The sequence below is a fragment of the Topomyia yanbarensis genome, chromosome 2, assembly GCF_030247195.1.
Source record: "Topomyia yanbarensis strain Yona2022 chromosome 2, ASM3024719v1, whole genome shotgun sequence".
NCBI lineage: Eukaryota > Metazoa > Arthropoda > Insecta > Diptera > Culicidae > Topomyia > Topomyia yanbarensis.
This window is the reverse complement of record NC_080671.1, coordinates 376,430,003-376,446,671: the sequence shown is the minus strand read 5'-3', so window position 1 is coordinate 376,446,671 and position 16,669 is coordinate 376,430,003. Positions and strand designations below refer to the sequence as shown.

General features: G+C 36.8%; 2 protein-coding genes across 3 annotated transcripts in view; both read right to left on the bottom strand.

Annotated features, from left to right (window-relative positions):
- The window catches only part of LOC131680777 (uncharacterized), a 74,096-nt gene extending 64,694 nt beyond the window's left edge, over positions 1 to 9,402 (bottom strand). The window contains exon 1 of the mRNA XM_058961487.1: positions 8,818 to 9,402. Within this exon, the coding sequence (XP_058817470.1) occupies positions 8,818 to 8,952 (135 nt within the window). The 5' untranslated portion in view covers positions 8,953 to 9,402. The remainder of the gene's footprint in view (positions 1 to 8,817) is intronic.
- Positions 9,403 to 12,896: 3,494 nt separating this feature from the next.
- On the bottom strand, positions 12,897 to 16,146 carry LOC131684627 (uncharacterized). Of its 2 annotated transcripts, XM_058967651.1 has the most exons (7): positions 16,033 to 16,146; positions 15,299 to 15,840; positions 15,087 to 15,225; positions 14,922 to 15,030; positions 14,358 to 14,859; positions 13,456 to 13,749; positions 12,897 to 13,400 (listed from the first exon to the last, which is right to left on the bottom strand). In XM_058967651.1, the coding sequence occupies exons 2-7, from the start codon at positions 15,506 to 15,508 to the stop codon at positions 13,146 to 13,148; spliced, it is 1,509 nt and encodes a 502-aa protein (XP_058823634.1). In that variant the 5' UTR covers positions 15,509 to 15,840; positions 16,033 to 16,146; the 3' UTR covers positions 12,897 to 13,145. The 2 variants fall into 2 exon arrangements, with proteins under 2 accessions (XP_058823634.1, XP_058823633.1); XM_058967650.1 differs by lacking the exon at positions 16,033 to 16,146 and having other exon boundaries at positions 15,299 to 16,012.
- Between the last annotated feature and the right edge of the window lie 523 nt (positions 16,147 to 16,669).

Genomic DNA, 16,669 nt, shown 5'->3' with positions numbered 1-16,669 from the left:
GACATCTAGCCGATATTGTAAACCGTTCGAAAGCTATACAAAAACAATCAAAATATAGGCATAATCGATCAAGTATGGTCTAAGCCTGGCCTGTTTTAGCCAAAAAAAAAACAATCAAAATATTATTCAACCATAGGATCTGATGATAAAACTATATAGTATAACTATACTATATAATTATATTTTGGTTGTTTTCATGTAGCTTTCAAATGGTTTACAAATTTGGCCTTGATATCAATGGGAAAGTAATTGGAAATGTTATGGGCCCTACGAAAAACTAATTGTTGTTGATGGAGAAACGCGAATAACTTCTGAAAAGTTCGTAATAAAGCAAAGTTATGGTGTTGTTAAAACAAAATTTAAAATATGTCGACAACTACTACATTTCTGAAATTTTTTGTCATGAGCATTTTGATTTAAAATGGCATTTAGAGTCATATTCAAAAATAAAATTCTACTTTTGACTACAAATAGTAACAATTATAAAAATTTGTCACAAATTGCTAGGAAAACTTTTTTATTAAAAGCTTCTCCATAATGTAAATACTCTGAAAAGGCTTCTTTTATGTCTTTAAACGATAAACATTAGATTTTTGTCAATTTATGATGGGGTAGCGCGAATAACTTTTAAAAAGGACACACAGGTATACCTCGATTTAACATACATTTTCCGTTCAAAACATGTAGGTTAAATCGAATTTTATGTTAAATCGAAACATTAAAGAAATATATGTTTTCGAACAGAATTATTACTTTATTCATCGCTTTCTCTTCCAAACATAAAAAAATATTACATATACCAATTCTAACAGATATTCGTTTTCAAAAGTTTGTCGTTATTATTTAAAATTTTCTTAGAATTCAGGGTAATTTATAGGAATTAATTGTGTTATGTGCAGTACAGTATTTGTTGAAAAATATTTTCATCAGTTCCTTTCTAACATCAACAAATTTGGATTGCACCATTTTGTGCGTGAAGAATGCCTAGTTTTAGTAAGATAGGGAATTTGTATTTCTATTTCGTCTCACCTTGCCTTGATACAGATATACAGATCAGTTTGATTAAAAAGGAAAACACTATTTGAGTTCACGAGCAAACGACTAGTCACGAATGAATTCTCGCACTGCTGAAAACATAGCGATATCGAACAATGGTAGCGCAACATTTCGCTTTAAGGAAAAAGTAAGATTAAAATATTTTGTGCACAAAGAACACAATACCTCAGTTTCGAAGTCGAAGAATTTACGTCAATTCGTCAGAATCAATAAGGCAATAAGACATCGTTACAGTTTAATGAAATATTTAAAAAATAAATTTAACACACACCCTTACATACAACGAGAATATAGATAGGTTTTTAAATAACTGTTACACATTTAATTTTTTCTCCCGAATCTTAGCTTTTGTGCACTTTTTCCGAAATCTCAGCAGCTGAGATCTCAGCCAACATATTTTTTGCTGAAATCTTAGTGAAAGTGACATTTGACTGCTGAGACTCGGAAAATATTTCGCTGTAAACAGATGTCATTTTGCTGAAATAAAAAGCCAAAAATTGATCCACAGCCCTCCGGCGGCAAAAACGGTAGTCTTCTTTTCATTTTTTGGAAGTATCACCCAGATTTCTATCTAAACATGAAGATTTATTAAGGTAAATTATATAACTCCTGGGGGCCTAGTACCCAGAGTCTTTGAACATCTTGAATCGCACGCAAATGCCAGTACAATTTTTTTAAACCCCTATGTCTTCTCCATTTGTTGAGTACGCAGTAATATATACAGAATCTAATCACATTTTGTGTCGGACTAACATCGCTTCTGTGTCCTTCGTCTATCTACATTAAGTCACGACCGGCTCCTAGTAAGCTCGCAATGTTTGTTTAACAATACTGATAAATAAACACCGTGAACTTACCAGGAGTCGTACATTGAAGGATGATTTGTGTCTTTCATCGCTATCGTCTATTAAATTTCTATACAATTCCAGGAGGTGTCGATCCACAACGAAGTATTTTTTCTGCAAAGCTCGAGTTCGGTGCGTTCACCACTCCACCATCGATAAATTATCATGATTATGAATTATTTCGTAATCACCACTATAGCCCCAATACCTATTAGTGGGACTCACCGAGCGTCAATGTCTCGTCACCGCCCTATTTCTTCGATTAGTCATATCTTTCCAGTTATCTATTTTTAGCTTACACGTAAAAACTTATAAAATTATTATCAGAAATTAACTTGTACCACGAAAATAATTCGTTTATTCACTTTGTTGTGCGTACCAAAATAAACATGAGAAAGTTTAGTAACATTGATAATGAAAAAAATTTAAAAAATTTAACATGTTTGTTAATTCGAGGTAAAAATTATGTTAAATCGAAGTATTAATGTACGAGGGTATGTTAAATCGTGAGTATCTTAAATCGAGGTACACCTGTAATTACATGAACTAATTGTTTTTGTTGGAGCAAAACTCCAAATATCTCGAAAACTATCGCATTTTGGATGATACTTGTTAAATGAATTTTGATTTAGAATGATACTTAGAATTATATTCTGTAATAAAATTACAGTTTTGTATGTCAATTAGTATGTATTTTTTTCAGTGTATATTTTTTGGGGCAGAAGTATTCATTCCTTGTAACTTGTTCTCAGATAGTTTTACTGTATAAAAAAGAGTAATAAAACAAAAAACAATTTCAAATTATTGCTTTGAATATTAATAACTATGTTGACTTTTAGATCTTAAATTGAAATTGTTGTCGATAGAGTTGTTGTCGATAGGAAAGTGAATTTGAATACTAAAATATAAAATTTAAACCAAAATGAAATAAAAAATTTACTACTTACAGCTTTGAGCTGACTCAATTGTTAAAGCTGAGTTTGCTATCCAGGACTCCGAAAGGCTATTGGAAACATTGTGTTTGTCATAAGATAGTACAACACCGACGATATAGCAGACACTGCTCTAACTAATGTATTCAAATGGTGGGATGAATACAGCTAAAATGAATTACGGCACATTTACCTCACTATATTTTATGCAGCACAACTATCTAAGAAAGAGTTACAGAGAATGAATACTTCGGTAAGAAAAAAAAATATACGCTGAACGAAATGTTGTGTCATTTTTCATAAAAACAAAAATTTATACTAGCAATTTAAATGATAAATAACCCATTTTTTAAATTTATTATTTTATTATTAACCTTAAGAGAAAAGAAATATTTTAGATATGTTTGCATGATGGAGATCTTATCAGTAAAAAGTTTTTATAACGATAACTAGATTTATTTTTTTTTTCTTTCTATTTGACAGACAAACTGTAATATTATTACAGAATATGACTCTAAGTGTTATTTCAAATATAAATAAATTTTACAAAAATATTTCATCTTATTCGCGTTGCTCCATCTTGAACTATTTACTAAGCAAATGTATATTATTTTAAAGATATAAAAAACTTTTCTTAGCGTATCAATATAAAAATGATTCTTAACAACAGCTTTCAACATACTTCTGTAATTTAAACTATTTGCAGTTAAAAATGCAATTTTCCTATTGAATAGTGATTCTAAACGCCATTTGAAATCAAAATGATCACAACTAAAAAAATCGATGTAGATTTCGGGATTCTTTTAAAAATCGCGCACTTTCAAAACATGACACTTCTAAATCGTCTGAAATTTTTTGTTTAAAAAAAATATTTTCCGAAATATCGACTTTTTAATTTTTGATGATTCAGTGAATTCTTCCAAAACTATTCTTAATTACAATGCACCATCTCCTGTTTTATTGATCCGATTAATGTCTTTTTTTTGTGTTTTGCTCGTTGTTGGTAAGCTTTAAGACTTTATTTTTTACAATTTTTTTACCTAGTTACCATAGTCCAGTTTTTTGAAATCTGCAGTCTTTGTTGAGTCGTAAGAAATTGAATATTCTCGAGCGCAAGTCATGCCGCCGAATTCGTGGCGCGCGCTTCGTGGCCAGTCAAGACGTGTTGAACCAGCGAACACACTGCTGAGTGATTCTCGAAAATACGTATTTTTGTTCTATCGTTGCGAAGCGTAGCGTATGTAGTTTGTTAGAGCTTCAGTTGCCAACTAACGGCAGGCAATTTAATAAACAAATAAAATCGAGCAGCATTGCGAATGATCAAGAACAGTTCCGCTTTATATAATTAGTATAGCTTTGATAATACGTCGAAATAGATCAAATCTGAAATTGTTCCTAATATTCTAAAAGATCGATGTTTCAATTCTTTTGTAAACGAATGACCCAAAGGGACTAATGATGATTAGGGGAACCTGGGGCTATTCGGACCTACCCAAGCCAATCGCCCTTTCAGGTGGATAGATGTGAAAGAATTTATCGGTCAAATGTCGTAATTGTTAATTTCAAACCTCAGCTACATTTTGGTGCCATAAAAGCTCATTTGCACCACTCCAGGGCAGAGCTAGGCGACAATTTGCAAAACGCTACGGTTTTCAATCCTTTTACAATGTAGGGGTAATTCGGACCTCCTTACGAGGCAATTCAGATCACCAATATGTTTTACAATGAAATTATGTTTACCTATGATATATTTATTGCAGAAACACCTTAAGAAGCAAAAAAATAAATTGAGTTGCAAAAACTTAATCTGGTTAGGCTCAGCTGTCGATTGGCGAATCACGTATTTTCTTTGCTGGACGTGTGCAATCGTGTGCGTAACCGAAAGGCGCTGAACGGTGGATGATGGAATATGGGGTCCGAATAGTCCCGTACGTTCATTTCGCACAAAAGTGGAGAGCGTCTTGAAAATCATTATCAAAAATATCAGCCTTAAGATTTCTAAAACACTTACTTGTTATTTTTTTCGGGGTTCGCCATAAACGATTATAAACCAACGTGTTTGGTATCCTCTAACTTCTGTACAACAAATGCTGTAGTGCTGTGAAATTAATCTTCTGCATAAACGTACAGCAACTATTAATCTATCCCACCTTGTGCAGGAAGGGAAACCTTCTATAGCTTTGGTCCAGGAACCGTATTTCCGTAACGGAAACTTCTATGTGGAAAGTCACTTAACCTCGTCTTCGTAGCTTTCAACATAAATGGCATGACAAATCCACGTGAAATGCCTCGTGAATGTATACTTGCGAATAGTGCTATTGCCGCATGTGTTATATCGGTCCTCACAACTCGCAATATTTGTGCTGTCACAGTCAATATAACTGGGTTTCCCTCATAATCAGCAGTGATGCAAATGCCCACAACAAAATTTTGGGCAGCTCAGATATCATTTTGAGAGGCACCGAATTGATGGAATATTTAAGCAGTACAAATCTGCACACACTTAATGTAGGAAATCGCCCAACATTTGCATAAGCTGGCAGAGAAGAGGTGTTAGATGTAACTCTCTGCTCTAACAGTCTTACGCATGAGTTGGCAAACTGGCTCCTATCGAATGAGCTCGAACCGTTTTTATCTGATCATAAGTACATCGTTTTTGATAGTTTTATCGTCTCGCTAGATATCATCATATATCGTAATACCAATTCTATGAACTGGGACCTGTACGATGTGGGCTTGGCGACTAGGTTTCAAGGGTATCTTCCAACGATTGAATATCAACGTGACTTGGATGAAGTCGTGGATAAAATAAACTCACTCATAGTAGCAGCACACCAAGAGGCATGCCCGCTTCGAGTTATGCGTGCTCCTAGAGGAACACCTCGGTGTAATGTCGAACTTGTTCGACTCAAGGGTGTGAGTCTGAAAATGTCAAAGAATTTACTGCATTTTTCCAAGCACAATTGCAGTATTCTAGTCAGGGCACTGATTGGACATTGCAAACTCAGTTGTCACATGGCTACTATTTAGCGTGCTTATTATTATTCGTGTGATTCTTTGTGAATCCGATTACGGAACATCATATCATTTGATATGCAACTGCCTTGTAGTAATGCAATTGCGTATTTTTGGTTCTCCATACATAGATGAACCTATGTACAGAGAGCTGAAACTTAAGGATATGCTATTGTTCCTAACCCAGTGTGGTGAAGAGCTATATATCAAGTAATATTTGAAAGACAGTATATCTTCGCATCCCCTCACTGTTTAAAAAAATCTGAATCCATCAGGGGATTGGAAGTTTTGTTTCTGCTATTGTAGCACCTGCAGATCGTTCATCATCCATCCGCGGACGCAGAATGCTGTTTTAATTGTTATGTGTCGTTATTATCCTTACCCATAACCTTACCACTTCCCCAATCCTTCTCAACGTGGGGAACGTGCCATTTGAGCCAGTCGCTACTGATTCCTGATTCCTGTTTTCCTTTCTAAAAAAACTAAAGAATTAGATTCAACTGTGAAAATTAAATTTTTAAAATAGCGGTTCCACGAATATGTACAACATTTAGAAAATCTTACGATTTGCAGAGAAACCCGGGGGGTGAGGCGAATTACCCCCACTGTCTTAATAGCTTCGGGTTCCCCTACTTTATAGTTGAATCAGATTTTTCCTGTTTTCATGTAGTTTTTAAATGGATTACAATATTGTCTTGATGTCACTAGGAAAGTCACAGGAAATTTTATGAGCCTTTTGAAAAACCTATTGTTCTTGAGGAATAACTCATTATGACATTGCAAATGTCTCACTCGAATATCTGGGGCTAGGTGTCATACTAAAATGTAAAATATCGCGTATATAACGAAACTGTGTAAGGTTTGGGCACTTGTAACTCCGCTACTGCTAGATGGATTTTAATCATTTATACACCATAACGACTCAGAAGCGTCTCACTTAATTATTAGTAATTAAATTTGATACATTGACCGTAGTGGCGTGATTGTACATAGGTCATTCAATACAAATCTTGTCTAAGTTCAACAGATTTACTGCTGTAATTTTCATGAACTGAGCGACAGCCAAAAACGAACGAACTTTGGTCGCCCGTTGTGAAAATGTGACACATGCATTTTGTCATTTCTAGATTTTGGTTTTATTAAATTGTAACATAATTATAATTATGTAACCGATTAAGCTTTGGTATTTTTTGGTGCATAGAAAAGATAAATAAAACTATGTCCAAAATAATTTAAAATGCAATTATAACTATTACAATCGATTATGAGTTGACATTTTTCTTCAAAATAAAGTTACGTTATATCGAGGTAAAAAATCCGCAAGATTACTTTATATGGAGGTTGATTTAGAGCGAGGTATTACTGTATCTGGGCAAAAAAGTAGTCTTTTAAAAATCAGTAGAATTGAAAAGTTCACGAAAAAGTGAAAATTCGCATCAACGAGGAAGCTATTTCAGGCAGTGCCGTCAATAGGAATCAGTTTTTGAACTTTTGCGTACGAATTTTCCGGGTGCCAGCACGATGTCACAGAATGCTTTGCAAAGCTGGTGGTTTTGGATTGAGTTGTATACTGCAGTGTGATGCTTGAGAGTTTGCCTTTGATAAAGACAATTATTTGCAATTTCCTTTCAAAGGAAAAAAAAATGGATTAACCAAATTTGCGCATAGGGACACAAGCCCTAACTTAGAAAAGTTGGAATTTAATGTTTCGTGTTCAACTCTTCAGTAACTAACACATACTTGCTATTAGTTAGACGACGATGTATCGACGATGTATTAGGCGTTCACACATGTTGTGTGAACTGTTTGGATTTAGTGTCTAACTGACGGTAATTTGGAGTTAGATTTGATACATCGTGTAACTAATTGCAAGTTGGTGTTAGTTACTGACGAGTGGAACACGAAACATTAAATTCCAATTTTTCAAAGTTAAGTCTTGTGTCCTTATGCGCAAATTTGTTTAATCAATTTTTTTTCCTTTGGAAAGACAAATTGCATACTAGCAAGCGTTTGGCTCTCATGCCATGACTCGCTATACTCGTCAGCGACGACCCAGAGGAAGTGCTTGGCAAACCGAGACATCACTCGGTACCCCAATTAGTTGCATTAGGCGTTCACATGTTGTGTGAACTGTTTGGATTTAGTGTCTAACTGACGCCAATTTGGTGTTAGTTTTGCTACATCGTCTAACTAATCCCAAGTAGCAATTGCAACTTGTTGAAAGTTTTAAATGTTGCACAACTGCTACACAATATTTTAATGTAGAATACATTTAAGCTTTCAATATAGGGGTCCCGTTTCAAAATATCGGCTGCGGCACCGCGTCAGATTTTGAACGTTAATAACTTTTATCATACTTAACAGAATGATTTGATTTTTAGGCCAATTTGTTGAAAATATGTTCCTCTATGCTGTATTAAAATTTTAAGTATGTATAACATGCACTAATAACAAAAAATTGTGTTTTGAAAAATCTTTCGAAAACGACTCGGAAAAGTGAAAATTTTCAGCCCATCCCGCACAGAGTCGTCAAAATGGTGGACCAACCGAACAATAAAATAATGAAAAGTTTATATATAGGTCCACTACATGTTTGTTTTATGATTATTCGTATTTGGTTGCTTGACGAGAGCAGTTAGTGGGGGAAAGACGGCATACTCCTTTGGTTAGGCCATTAGAAGCCGGACGGAAAGGAAAGGCTCACGCACGGCACGAGAACGAGCGAGAAAGCGATAGTAGTGCATATTAGCGCGATTATATAAATATCTGTCGGTCGGTTTTTCTCATTCGTATTCGTTCAAGTACTAGCAAGCAGCCAGTCCACCGAAGTAAAGCAGTTGGCAATGACGACGGTCCGAAAAAGTGCCCCAGCTACTGGTGACTCATCGGAACTGTCGCCCTGCAAGAATTTCGCCCCAACTAAAGGGCAACTAATCTGTAGGCTATCGTTCCAGCGTCTATATAAGAAATACGATGTGTGGAACGAAAGAAAGAGAATTTAAATTATCCTCTCTCGCTCGTTTTCGTGCACTGCTTTTCCATTCCTTTCTGCTGCTAATACCATCATAACTTAAACGAATGTGCATGTTCCCCCACCATCTCATGGCCAGTGTTGCCACAATTGCATGTTGCTATTACACTTTGAATTATTTTATCGATCCTCTCTAGTATTGATAAAATATAGAACGTGCAAAGTACACTAGTCGCATGCTTTTATTCGAACTTTTTGGCAGCCTCCGTTGATTAACTGCATAAATCGATTTGTTTGTGCAGCTCCTTGCTAGTAGCAAACTAAATAGCCTTTATCAGCGCTAACAAATAACACAAAAGAATTTAAATTTGTGAAAATATTTTCCTTCCTTCTTTTCAAATCTGTAACATTCTTTGAAAATATTGTTTGAATGTTGTTATTGAAAAACTGAACATGCAAGTTTGCTAGCACTGGCCACTACATTGAAGGCGATGGAAAGACAGAATATTCGTTTTGGTTATGCTAGTATTGGTAGCCGAACGGAAAGGAAAGGCGCAGGAATGGAACGAAAACGAGCGAGAGAGCGATAGTAGTGCTTTCTCGTGTGTTTATATATGAATATTGGTCAGTCGGTTTTTCTCATCATTCGTATTCGTTCAAGCACTAGCAAGCAGCCAGTCCACCGAAGGAAAGCAGTTGGCAATGGCGATGGACGGAAACAGTGCCCCAGCTACTGGTGACTCATCGGAACTGTCGCCCTGCAAGAATTTCGCCCCAACTAAAGGGCAACTAATCTGTAGGCTATCGTTCCAGCGTCTGGTTCGTGAGATTGTACAGGACTGCAAAGTCGAGCTACGCTTACAAACCTCAGTCGTAATGATGCCCCGAGAAGCCAACGATGCCTACTGGTTCGAGAATGCAAAATAGTGCGCCTGGTTTGTTCGAGAATGCAAAATACTGCACCAAACGCATAACTTTCAGGCCAAATATATTAAACTGGCTCACCGTGTCGCGGGGAGTGCGTCTGAATTATGCTCCCGCAATAAAACAATAAACGGTTCTTTTCAGGACCAATTAATTGTGTTCTAATAAGAGTTAAACTGAAATATCCATTTGAGGTGTTTAACAATTTTCAGCAAGTAGGTTAGAAATACGATATGTGGATAGAAAGAGAATTTAAATTATCCTCGCTCGTTTTCGCGCACTGCTTTTCCATTCCTTTCTGCTGCTAATACATCATAAATTAAACGAATGTGCGTGTTCCCCACCATCCCATGGCCAGTGTTGCCACAATTGCATGTTGCTATTACACTTTGAATTATTTTTTCGATTCTCTCTAGTGTTGATAAAATATAGAACGTGCAAAGTACACTAGTCGCGTGCTTTTATTCGAACTTTTTGGCAGCCTCCTTTGATTAACTGCATAAATCATTAGATTTAAATTAACGTCTCGAAGTGAAGTCACGATGCTCCGGTTATGTCACAGACATTACCCACCCATCTTTTTTTAGTTTAGTAGAGCGAATACGAATTACTATCGCTCTCTCGCTTGCTCGTTTTCGGGCTATGTTCCTTTTCATTCTTTCCTGCTACTAATACTAGCATAATCACCTTCCCACCATCCATTTAGTGAGCAGTGTTGCCAAACGCATTTTCAGTTTTTCATCAATAACATTTCAACAATATTTTCAAAGAATGCTGTAGATTCGAAAAAAAGAAAAATAGTTGGTGATGGAAAAGAATTCCCAATTAGAATTTTTAACCATAATTATAACGAATCATTTGAAAATTTCACATGCAAACGTAATTTCGTTGCATATCATTAGATTTGGATTAACGTCACAAGTGTAGTTACGACACTCCAGTTATGTCGCAGACATTACCCACCCATCTTTTAATGTAGAATATTTAGTCTAGAAATCAGAATGTTCCAATGGTCGTTTCAGGCGACTTCAACATAGATGTTTCAAAACAAGAGAATTTGAAATTTGTTTATTTTATGAATGAATGTTTCAAGCTTCGTTTGATCTCTGATCCATCACAAGCAACTACACTTGCAGGCACATGCATTGATCTTGTATTTGTCAAAAACGTCAATGCAGAAACCCGAAGATATATTTCGTACTTTTCATATCACAGACCAATACTTTTTTTAATTGATCCAGTGGTTTAATTTCAAATGTAAACAACGCTTGAAAAATTATAACCGGTTGACGACCTACACCTACACCAATCATGTCAGAATCACCTCCTGGACAACAGCTAAGCCCGGAAATAGTAAGAAGTCAGAAGCATCCAACGAAAATCGAAGCCAGCGCATCTCCCCACCAAGGCCAACAACGCCAACAAAAACGGTCCTTGTCAGGACCACCATCATTTTTGTAAAGAATAATTTGAAATATTCCTCGCCCAAATCACCTTTTGTCCGAAAATTCCAATGAATATCAACATATTTGAAGAACGTGTTCCTTATGTATTCTACATCTCTCCGGTTATGTCGCAGACATTACCCACCCATCTTTTTTATTGCTGGATATATTTGAAAAGAATTTCCACGGGTTTTTAAACTGATTGTGCAACTATGTAACTATAGAGCTGGCCAATAGTGTTAAGTATGCAAACATCAATAACAGTTGTGAAACTAATCAGAAACTTTGTTAACTTGCACAAACAGTCTAACAAGTTGCAAATGCCTTTTTGTTTGCCATTCCACCCTAAAACAGAACTGTCCAACTTCCCAGTGCTCGACAAATGGCACAGCTATTGTTTTCATTATTTTGCTGCAATTAGGAACATGTTGCACAACATACAAACAAAGTGCGCTTTTTCCATAACATAGTTGTTACCAAGAAAGTTACAAATACTATACAGTAACAAAGCGTGCTACTTGGGATGGCAAGTTGGTGTTAGTTACTGACGAGTGGAACACGAAACATTAAACTCTAACTTTTCAAAATTAATATATTTGTATGCTTGTGTGTACGATGCGACAATCCATGTTTTCAGTCGTTTGTAAGTACGTAGGGTAATGAGCCTTTTGGCACACATGTTTCACATTTGGACTATGTGTTATAAGTTTTTTATCGCTAGGGTATCTGACAACATGCTCCTATAGTTATTTCTAAAGCGCGGACGGACTCGACCGCATTTGCACTTACAGAAACGCGGGGGTTAGTTGGAGATTTTGCTGGGCGAGGGGACTGAGTTATGTTAGAGCAGTTTTACTTTCAATTTGTTCTCAAAAAGTTGTGAGATAGTTTATAGCGATTCTTGGCAATAAACCCAAAAGTAATGCTATCTGACTGAGAAAGCACTGGTTGGTTAGGGAAGGGAAAGGGAAAGGGAGGTTGCTTCTATAATCTAAAGATGTGACACAAAGTGCTAAAAGTGCACTAAAATCCAGTTAATCCTATTTTTTATTGGTTGGTCTCTTCTAAATATATCACCAAGAGGCCGTACTTAAATGATGTCGTGCATTGACAGTTGATAAAGTGCGGGACGTACCTAAAATAAATTATCGAGATAAAAACTGAAAATGAATTTGCAATATGCTTGGAGGGGAAGTGTATTTTAGTCCATTTTTTTCTTTTCTGCCAGACATGTCTTATAAATGGCCCCAAAAAAACAATATTCCATAACGAATATTAAGTAAAATCGATGATAGAGTAGTGGGATTAAGGCTAAGTTCCCTCTGGGTCGTGCAACATCAGCAACATCAATTTAGGCGCAGAGTACAGGCGTTCATTTCAAGCGTAAAAGTTGAGTTAAAAATTTACGGCGCATCCAATGGCAACTCTGACATTACCACCGGAGGTGATTTCGTCGTTATTGCGTTTAGTGCGTGAGTTTTTCTAAATTGACAGTGGATCATATAATTGATGTCCAAGTGACCGTCATGATTATATTCAGATATACCAGTATGGTATCCGTAGTGTTCTAGCGGATATTGATTTAAATGACAAAACAAGCATTTTAAACTTGTATGTTCGAACCTGGATGTCTGTTTTTTGGAATTTTGTTGTAACATATCAAAAGTTTAAATTGATTAAAGCAGGTAGTATAGCTGAGGAGAGCGGCATTTCCAAGGTTGTAATAAATGGTGAAGAAGAGGAGAGGATGCCAGTTGGAGAGGATCATATCTAATAATTTCCACTATATTAATTATTTTATTCGTTATCCCTACGTGAATGAATGAATCTTTCGCGATTAATAAATAATGGTTCAATAAATAATCCTCGAGTCTATAACAAATAGTATGTGTGGCAATTTTTTGATCTGATAGCTGTACGTATGATGCAAATAACACTACATATCAAAAATGCTTTTTCACTTGTCACCTTTCATCTCTATATTCATCATCTCAGACACCGCTTGGTTATGATACGGTTCCTTTTTAGATAATTTCACGTAAACATTCTCAAATAACAATAAAATTCCGGCGACGAAGCATCCCAATCCAAGAATCATGAAGGCACCCATGAAGTGCAGCAAGGTAAGTACCGTTGCATCACTATCCGTATTCGCATGTCGACCATTCAGTATGTTCTGCTCATTGGTCAAATTCATATAATCATTCACCACCTGGAAAAGAGGACAATCAACCATAATAAGAGTACTTTAAACCCAATTTACTAACCTCAATTTCCCAGTAATGCTGGATTCCTGACTGTTTGATGTTCAGGAGCAGATTGTCGAAAGCTTCTCTGACAGGCCACGTTTTGGGGACGGCCGCCGTACAACTTTGCCAAAACAGATCATCTTTCAGCAATCGTAGCATCTTCGAGGATTCCTCATCCACGTAATCGATTGGGGCGAAGTGACCGAACTCGGTGCGCTCACCAACGAAACCCATATCTCGAGTGTTGCGGTGTTTTGCTAAATACTCTAATTCGACGACTCGGTAGTTCTTCAGTAGTGTTTTCAGATGAGGCTAGGAAAGGAATCGATATCAACACAGTGCACAATCCTTTATGAAACGTGTATACGTATATTTTTAAACGTGTTGGTTAAACGCTTCGATTGGTTGAGTATAACTAGTTGAAAGTACACTCTGTATTTCTAATAAGTAGCAACAGGAATATATACTTTTTCGGTCTTGTTGTTGGAAAGTCATTCGTGAGCACGTACTATGAATACCCAGAAGCTTTCCATCGATATAGTCAAGAAACTTGAAATCGCGAATACTATCGTGTCTTGGTGAATGATATCATTCAAGGATCATCTGATTGCAGAATAGAAGTTTTTGAACATATCAATTCAGGATGTCGCTTAATATCTTTGGTATCAGTTTGTTACAAATTGAAGAAGGCATTAAACTAGAAAAAGGGCGAATAACCGATCGAGGTTAAAGCCCCCGATAAACAAGAACAAGCCGGAATGAGAAGCAAAATATCGTGAATAAAATATAATTTGTAAGGAGAGTCCCTCCTAACTTTTTTCCCATTGTCTGGAGCCGCCTATGACAACAGGCAAAATTTTGGTGAATTATTATGAGAGTACCATTATTTACGAATACACCCCTTATATGTAGATTCTTACCTCCGGGGCATTCAAGATTGCAAACATCCAGTTCATGCAGGTACCACCCCACATCATTCCACTGTCTGCCAGATCGTACGTGGTGTCGATCGGGTGTTCGTATTGTGGAATCGTCATGATTCCCGCCAACCCAGCTCCGTACATGTTTCCAATCATGAAACCAGCAAACAGGAGCGATGTGAACAGAAACACACAAGATATCAGATCATTGCGCATGTAGGCACTCTGTTCCATGTAGAATCCGATAAGTGTCAGAACCGCATCACTGAAGGTCTTCGGCTGCTCCACACCGATGTCAATTATACGGGAACGGCCTTTCTCCACAATCCAAACGGCCATCACTCCGAACATGAAAGCAATGCCAACGGCAATCCAGAGTTCCTTGGTGAACGATAGAAAAGGTGTTCGCCAAGGGGAGAGTGCTTGCGGTTTCGGAACGAGAGCCGTCACTCCTGATCGGCTGATAGGAGCGGTATACGATGCATAGCGGTAAGGGCCGATCCTACAAACATATGTTCGTCTAGTCTCAAATAATTTCCATTGAAATGCTCGCATTTGACTCACCAATAGTAAATAGCAGACACTGCAAAGTCGGCTTTTCGTGTGGCAACGGCACCGAGTGCACCGTTACCGGTATGATTCGCGAAGACTTCTCCCCATGCTTCAACCTCATCTGCAACGGCATACAGGAAGTAATCAACATTACCAAGAAAAAAACACAAAACTTACCGAAATAGGCAACTATACTACAGTTGTACCTTCGACAGAACTCCACCAGTAAACGTGGTTCTGTTCCATCGAGCAGAACAGGAGTATCGTCGGTATCGTTGTACTGTGGGTCATATCTGGCGTTCGATTTTTCGAGGGTCTGCAAAATCGGTCGGTTGTTTTCCGGAAATAACATCGTTGAATTGAAGAGTGTTGAATTCGGGGCTACTTACAGTTTCCTCGTAGTAGCTGAATGGAGGGTACCAGGCAGTTCGGAATCGAACCGGAAATCCGTTCAAATTCATTGATTTATTTGGAAAATAATCCGGAGGCGTAACTGGACGAAGCTCTACGCTGATTGAACCTCTGAATCCGTTGTTGAATATTTTCGTCGTGTAGAGTTCCAGGTCGTCGCTATTATTCCGTGAGACTATCAGCAGCATGTCTGGAAGTTCTATACGAGGTATGTTCTTCAGAAATCGTCAAATTGTTCATGCCCTTATACTTGCCTCGAATGGTGAGATGATCACATAGTTGTCTAATTGTGTTGGCATCAAGTGATTCCATTAAAATAACTAATTTTTTGCTCAGTGATCTTTGATCGGAATCATCGTGAACTGCTATGAAATTATCCATGAATGGCCACAGCGCAGCTCCTTGTACGATGAACGATTGACATCCATTGTCTACGCCCTTTTGGAAAGTGTCGTTGAATTTTTCATCTACAGTGATCACCATCCTTGGCACTTCTATGTCAAGTTTAATTATATCATCACTAGTTTTGATAATGCAAACACAAAAATATTTAGATAAGTAAGTTAACGTGATAAAATTTATCAGCGACATTAACGGCGATTCGAGTGGGTCCAAGAGATTGTCTCGTTGTAGAAATTCCATAGTTCAAACAAATGATGCACAACTTCTGATAAATTTTCTCTGACCCATTGGCTATTTATTGGAGACTTACGGAGATTATGTGATTACTGCCACGAGAATAAATTTTGTATGAAACGATAATATAATGGGACCAAAGTCACTTTCATGAATAAAACTCATTGTGGGACGAAGTAGCATGATTGACCGTTTGAGTAGTAAAAGGATGAACCTAAATGAAATAATTGAGTCCCTTCTGTCTAGAAGAAAAAAATCACATTAAATCAGATAACCACCACATTTATCATCGTCCATCTATTTTAAATGAGGTTGTTTAAAATACGTTGAATGGTACTTATGACCACTTAGCTGAGATCGTACAAGTGCGGTAGGCAGATGATGGGGGAACGATTGAGTATAATGAAGAAATCAAACTTCTGCTGAACAATCATAATAAATACTATAAATATTATGGAGTGATATGCCTATCTATGCACTATTATTGAGAGTCCCGCACTATTTCATTAATTACATTAGGTATCGATAAACGCTGTTCTATAGGGTTTTCCAAGAGTATTCCCTGATATATATATTTTCAAAACCTATTGAGAGTGCATTAGTTCCATTTCATCCTTCATTCGTCGATCAAGGTTCTTTAAAATTTGTCTTCTCAAATCCATTGCTCATTCTTTATTTTATTGCGATTATTATTACTAACAGATGTTCAATAA